This window comes from Myotis davidii, unplaced genomic scaffold (assembly GCF_000327345.1).
Source record: "Myotis davidii unplaced genomic scaffold, ASM32734v1 scaffold1104, whole genome shotgun sequence".
Taxonomy (NCBI): Eukaryota; Metazoa; Chordata; class Mammalia; order Chiroptera; family Vespertilionidae; genus Myotis; species Myotis davidii.
The window spans coordinates 215,643-223,180 of NW_006294679.1; the positions used below are offsets into that span (position 1 = coordinate 215,643).

Here is a 7,538-nt window from a genome sequence, read left to right on the forward strand (position 1 = left end):
GCCTGGCGGGTGCGCAGTCAGCCGGCTGCGCTGCTCCATCACTCCCTCCTTCCTCCCTCCATCCCTCCTTCCCTTACTCCTTCACTCGCCCCTTTAGTCACACCTTTCCTCATTCATTTGTTCGCTAGTTCACTCATTTCATTCCTTCTCTCATGCACTCTTCCCTCAGTCACACACATTCACTCATTCCCTACCCCCTCACTTGTGCACTCACTCACTCACTCATTCACTCATTCATTCATTCACTCACTCATTCACTCACTCACTCATTCACTCATTCATTCACTCATTCAAAATTCACTCATTCACTCATCCACTCATCCACCCACTCATTCACTCACTCACTCATTCACTCATTCAAAATTCACTCACTCATTCATTCATTCACTCATTCACTCACTCACTCATTCACTCATTCACTCACTCACTCATTCATTCACTCATTCATTCACTCACTCACTCACTCACTCATGCCCTTATTCATTCCCTCCCTCCCCGCAGTCAGTCACTCAGCACTCATATCCTCTCCTCACTGCACTCACTCATTCACTCATTCAGGTAACAAAGACTATCAGAAAAGAAGAGCAGAAAACCCGGGGGAAAGAAATGACCCAGAAATAGGGGAACCGCTTAGGGGGGCCAGGAGCACTGGGTCTGCACACTGAGGGCGGTGAGCGGAGCTGGAGCTGGTTCCGCAGGCGGACAGACTCCTCCAGCCGAGACCTGGCTCTGCACATCACCACCTGCTGCTGGAGCAGCCAGACAGTTCCCCCACCTGCTGGCCCTTTATTTACCAACTCACCTTTGATATGTCTATCTGCTTTGCTGGAGGCTAAATGTGTGAATAACAAGCTGTGGGAGCCCACTCCACTAGAGAGTGGAGCCTCCCCTGGCTCCCCCATGCCTCCCAAATTCATATTTCTTCTCTAGTCTCTTCATTAATTTATACGCAGCTCTTCTCCAGATTCCCGAACCCTTAATGCAGAAAGACCCCAGCAGCGCAAAGCCTGCATTAGGCAGCTCAGGACCAGGATCAGGAGGACTCCGAGAGTTTCAGACGGACTGAAGCGGCCAGATCCCCGATCTCTTATGCGAAAGAAAGCGCAGCTGTGAGTGAAATGTCTCCAAGTCCCAAAGGGCAGTAACTTCAACTTCGATTCTGCAGTCCGTCAAACTGCCCATCAAGTACAAGGGCAGAATGAAAACACACATACAGGAAGCAAGGACTTTCCATCCATCCACCTTAAAACAACAACAAAAACTAATAGAGGATGTGCTCTGACAAACATGGGAGAAAGTCAACAAAGAGAAAGACAAAGGACTAGTACAATCTGGGTGGGGGAACCCCAGGATGGAAGAACTACCTTCAGTTTATCTACCGTAACCTCAAACCTTTACCTTTCATGATGGTTTTCACCATTATACAGTTTTTAAAATATACATTATTAGTTATATAGTTTAATTCCCATAATTAATTGGCTGAAGATAAAAAGCTTAAAGAATACTGAACTACATCAATTGACTGAGAAAAAATAATGAAAATAATTATACAAATTAGGATAACATGAATCCACCTGTTGAAAATCCTATAAAATAATTGATTTGTTTTTCCATGTGCTATTTCAGGAAATAGTAGCTTGAAATCTCTTATCTCTTCAATTTAGAAACAGGACCAAAAAGTTGAAAACGAAACCACCTAAAAAGTCCAAGAATTTAAAACATCTCATATTCTAATTTTTATATTTTTAGTTCAAAAACATCTAGTAAGTTAAAAACAAACACTGGTGAAGCCTCTATCATATATAATAAAAGCCTAATATGCTAAGTCTCCAGTCATCCGGTTGTCCATTCAACCAATCAAAGCATAATATGCTAACGATATGCTAAGGCCCGCTCAACTGCTTGCTATGACATACACTGACCACCAGGGGGCAGTCGCTCCAACTGGTAGGTTAGCTTGCTGCTGGGGTCTGGCTGATCAGGACTGAGTGAGACAGGCCGGACACACCCTGGAGCCCTCCCGCGGTCCCTCCCTGGCTGTCCAACTTCCTGTGTCCCTCCCCGGTCCTGATCATGCACCGGTGGGACCCCTCAGCCTGGCCTGCGCCCTCTCGCAATCTGGATCCCTTGGGGGATGTTGGAGAGCTGGTTTTGGCCGGATAACACAGGCCAGGCCTAGGGACCCCACTGGTGCACAAATTTGTGCACTGGGCCTCTAGTAATTACATAATAATGAATGTTCTGCATGGGAAAACTAACATTTGGGGCACATTTGTTATCTTTTTCCCAAAAAACAACCTAAAAAATAATTTGATATATTTGATGACATGGAGTCTATTGTTATGAAGAGCCAGAGAAGTATACATTTTTACAGTTAATGAGCACAATAATGTTTCTCACTTAACCATTCTAATTATGTTCAGACCTGAGATTAAACATGATACCATTTAAAAATTGATAATATGATGCTTTTTCTGATAATTAAACTAAACAAATTCTTCAGATGTCAGTTGGAAAAGTATTTCTCACAATTGAATTATCAGTAAAGATAATATTAAAATCAAGATACAGAACACTCTCAAACGTTTTTTTCTTTTCTTTCTTTTTTTGTTTTGTTAATCCTCACAAGAGGATATTTTTACCAATGAATTTTAGAGAGAGTGGAAGGGAGGGAGTGGGGGAGAGAAGAAGAAAGAGAGAGAGGAACCGCAGAAACTATTTATGTGAGAAAGACTCATCGATTGGTTGCCTCCACATAAATTAGTTACCTCCAACACGTGCCCCAACCAGGCTTGGGGATTAAACCCTCAACACAGGTATGTGCCTTTGACCAGGAATGGAACCCTCAACCCTTTGGTGGGCAGGGCCCATGCTCTAACCACTTACAAACACAGGCCAGGGCTCAAATATATTTCAATCTAAAATTGCATTTTTATCCTTTAGTATTTAGAAAACAGTGGAATTATTTTTTAAAAATTCCCAAGCCCTGGCCCTTGTGGCTCAGTTGGTTGGAACATTGTCCCGTGTAACAGAAGGTTCGAGTTCAATCCCTGGTCAGGACACATACCTAGCTTTTGGGCTTGATCACCATTTGGGGCATGTACAGAAGGCAACCAATTGATGTTCTTTCTTACATCTCCCTCTCTCTCTCTCTCTCTCTCTCTCTCTCTCTCCCCCCTACCCTCTCTCTACATTCAATATTAAAATCAAGATACAGAACACTCTCAAACGTTTTTTTCTTTTCTTTCTTTTTTTGTTTTGTTAATCCTCACAAGAGGATATTTTTACCAATGAATTTTAGAGAGAGTGGAAGGGAGGGAGTGGGGGAGAGAAGAAGAAAGAGAGAGAGGAACCGCAGAAACTATTTATGTGAGAAAGACTCATCGATTGGTTGCCTCCACATAAATTAGTTACCTCCAACACGTGCCCCAACCAGGCTTGGGGATTAAACCCTCAACACAGGTATGTGCCTTTGACCAGGAATGGAACCCTCAACCCTTTGGTGGGCAGGGCCCATGCTCTAACCACTTACAAACACAGGCCAGGGCTCAAATATATTTCAATCTAAAATTGCATTTTTATCCTTTAGTATTTAGAAAACAGTGGAATTATTTTTTAAAAATTCCCAAGCCCTGGCCCTTGTGGCTCAGTTGGTTGGAACATTGTCCCGTGTAACAGAAGGTTCGAGTTCAATCCCTGGTCAGGACACATACCTAGCTTTTGGGCTTGATCACCATTTGGGGCATGTACAGAAGGCAACCAATTGATGTTCTTTCTTACATCTCCCCCAACCCTTTGGCCCTCTCTCTAAAATCAGTAAGCATATCCTCGGGTGAGAATTAAAAAAAATTCCCAAGGAGGTTAAACTAACATCTTTCTGTGAAAAGTACTGAAAAGGAAAACAAAAGGTGGAGACACTAAGCACACGCTCCCACTTAGTGCTAGAACACCTGACAAAGGGCCGTCAGGGACGCACCTCACTGAGCACGTCCTGGCAATAGGGGATTCACTGCATTTTGAGCTGGGCATTTTCCTTCCTTCCTTCCTTCCTTCCTTCCTTCCTTCTGCTACTGGGGGTCGAGCCCACAACCCGGGCATGTGCCCTTGACTGGAATTAAACCTGGGACCTTTCAGTTCGAAGTCCGATGCTCTATCTACTGAGCCAAAACGGCTAGGGCTTGAGCTGGGCATTTTCATTGGTTAGAGATTTCTATTTTGAATTTCTCTAAGTTTTAGGAGGTCCTTTTATTTTTAATATTACCTGCTTGTGTTACATTGAATAAGTCTAAATCTATCTAGACAATTTAAGCTTTGTTGTTCTTTCAACAAACAAAAGGAGATACCACTTTAAGGTGGTATCAGGGATTTGAAAGATGAGTACTTTGAAGACAGATTGTCATTTTTAGTCTTCAGTATCTTCAGTTACTTCCATTTGGTCTTCAGACTCCACAGTCCTGTAAATCCACTTTTACTTTCTCAGTATTCCCCTACATCCAAACAGATTAGAAAATTTGATGTGAGATTGGATAGGTGGGAGGAAGAGTGACTGTGCCTGCCTCTGATCTGAATCTGTTAGTGCCCTGGAAGACAGTATTCATTTCTTAAAGCAGTCTTGTTAAATTATTAATTTAGGTTGAGCCTGTGGTCAACTAAAGCTAGATATTTTTGTTCTTTAACTATTTCCTTCCTTTTTCCTTTTTTTAAAAAAATATAAGCTGCCTTTATTTTTAAAAAATATATATATTATTGATTTTTTTATAGAGAGAAAGGGAGAGGGATAAAGAGTTAGAAACATCGATGAGAGAGAAACATCTGTCAGCTGCCTCCTGCACACCCCTACTGGGGATGTGCCTGCAACCAAGGTACATGCCCTTGACCGGAATTGAACTCGGGGGCCCTTCATCCGAGGGCCAACACTCTATCCACTGAGCCAAACCAGTTAGGGCTATAAACTGCCTTTAAATGAGGCTTTCTCTCCTGTACTTGTGCAGTTGACTTTTTTAGTCTGAGTATTATGGGTTGAATTGTGTGCTCCCAAGCGGAAGTCCCTAACCCTCAGTATATGTGAATGGGACTGGATTTGGAAACAGGGTCTTTGCTACTGATTAAGTTAAGATGAGGTCATTAGGATGGGCCCAATCCAAATGTCTGGTTTCCTTATAAGAAGGGGATAAGAGACACATGTGGATAAAGGGAAGATACTGTGAAGACACAGGGAGAAAGCCATCTACAAGCCAAGAAATATGTAAGGCTACCAGGAACTTGGGGAGAGGAATGGAACAGGTTCTTTCTCACCACTCTCTGAAAGAACCAACACTTTTAACATGTTGATTTTGAACTTTGAGCCTCTTAAAATGGGAGATAATACATATCTGTGGTTTGAGCTACCAAGCTTGTGGTTCTTTTTTATGGCAGGCCCAGGAAACTGAAACACCCAAGGTACATTTTTTAAAACACCTAAGGTATAATTTTTTTTTTCATTTGGAAATAATAGATAAAACAGGAATTTGGGAAGCTAATATCAAAATCAGCAATTTTGCATTCATCCAATGCATATACATTGCACCATTCATTTTGTCATGATCATAGATTCTTGAACCTCAGTCAAGCTACAGAACTAGTCTCTCACCACAGCTATCTCCCTTATCCCAACCCTTAACAGTCATAACCCCCACTCCGATCCCTGACCCCTGATTTGTTTTCCATCTCTATAATTTTATCATTTCAAGAATGTTATGTTAGCAAAAGTATGTGATTTTTGGAGGTTGGCTTTGTTCACTCAGCATAATGTCCTTGTGGTCCACCAAAGTTGTATCTTGTATCAGTAATTGATTCTTTTTTTATTATTGCAGCATAGTATTTCAGGGTAGGGTGCACCAAGGTTGTTTAACCATTCACCTATTGAAGGACATTTTAGTTGTTTGCAGGTTTTAGCTATCTATACTAATACAAGGGTAATATGCTAATTAGACTGGGCATCTTCTGTACGTCCTTCCAGACCAGCGGTTCTCAACCTGTGGGTTGAAGACCCTTTCACGGGTCACCTAAGACCATCCTGCATATCAGATATTTATATTACTATTCATAACAATAGCAACATTACAGTTATGAAGTAGCAACAAAAATAATTTTATGGTTGGGTCACAACATGAGGAACTGTATTTAAAGGGCCAGAAGGTTGAGAACCACTGTTCCAGACAAAGTCATGGTGGTAGGGCTGAGGCAGAGGTGGTTAGGGGTAATCAGGCTGGCAGGGGAGAGCAGTTAGGGCGATCAGGCTGGCAGGGGAGAGCAGTTAGGGGCGATCAGACAGACAGGCAGAGTGGTTATCAGGCTGGCAGGCAGGTGAGCAATTAGGAGCCAGTGGTCCCAGGTTGTGAGAGGGATATCTGACTGCTGGTTTAGGCCCCATCCTGCAGGGATGGGGCCTAAACCGGCAGTCGGACATCCCCAAGGGGTCCTGGATTGGAGAGGGTGCAGGCCAGGCTGAGGGACTCTCCCCACCCCTCCCCCCTGCCCCCCATGCACGAATTTTGTGCACTGGGCCTCTAGTTACTAATAAAGCTGTTAGAACAATTGTGTGCAGGTTTTCATGCAGACATACATTTTCATTTATAGGACAGATGCCCAGGAGTGTAATTGCTGGGTTGAATAGTAAGGGCATATTTAGTGTTTTGAAGAGACTGCCATACCATTTTCCAGAGTGACTGTGTTATTTTACATTCCAGCCAGCAATATCTGAGAGGCTCTATCTCTCTGCATCCTATCAGCATTTAGTATTGCTACTATTTAGCTATCTAGTAAGTGTGTAGTAATATCTCACCTGTAGACCTAGTTCAATTTTGAACTTAATCATGTTAACTTTTTTCATTTCTATGTAGCTTCATTCTTCTAGTCTTTCATGAATCTCTTAAGTCTGCATTTTGCTATATTGGCTGTCTTTTCCAGGAAGTATGATGTTTAGAAGAACATAGACCTGACTTTAATTCTCTGCTTTCTGACATACGAACTGTGTATCTTGGGCAGCTGCTTCACATGTTTGAGCCTTATTTTCTCCTTCTGTGAAAGTATTGCTCTAACTAACTTTTGTAACTATGAAATAAGGTAATGTATGTGTGGTGTTTAGTAGATGGCACACCCTCAGTAGTGTTGCTTGCTTTCCCTTCTGTGTTTTCAACTCAACAAAAATGTCGACCAGAATAAGTTCAGAACTAGAGAACTCTCTTCATTAATTAACCAGGTGAATTAGAATCTAGAAATTATTTTTCACTTAGATTATAAAATCTCAGGAAATTTTCCCTTCACCTGTTAGATTGTAGCCTAGTCAAATTCTCATTTTATTTTCCCACTAGAGGCCTGGTGTGCAAAAATTTGTGCACTCGGGGGGGAGGAGGCGTCCCTCAACCTGGCCTGTGCCCTCTCGCAGTCTGGGACCCCTCGGGAGATAACGACCTACTGGCTTAGGCCTGCTCCCGGGTGGCAGAGGGCAGGCCCAATCCCTAGGTGCAGCCCCTGGTCAGGCTCAGAGCAGGGCCGAT

General features: G+C 42.8%; 1 protein-coding gene across 1 annotated transcript in view; it reads right to left on the reverse strand.

The window, feature by feature from the left end:
- RIPK2 (receptor interacting serine/threonine kinase 2) overlaps window positions 1-6,856 on the reverse strand; it is a 46,833-nt gene extending 39,977 nt beyond the window's left edge. The window contains exon 1 of the mRNA XM_015567397.1: window positions 6,824-6,856. Within this exon, the coding sequence (XP_015422883.1) occupies window positions 6,824-6,856 (33 nt within the window). The remainder of the gene's footprint in view (window positions 1-6,823) is intronic.
- Between the last annotated feature and the right edge of the window lie 682 nt (window positions 6,857-7,538).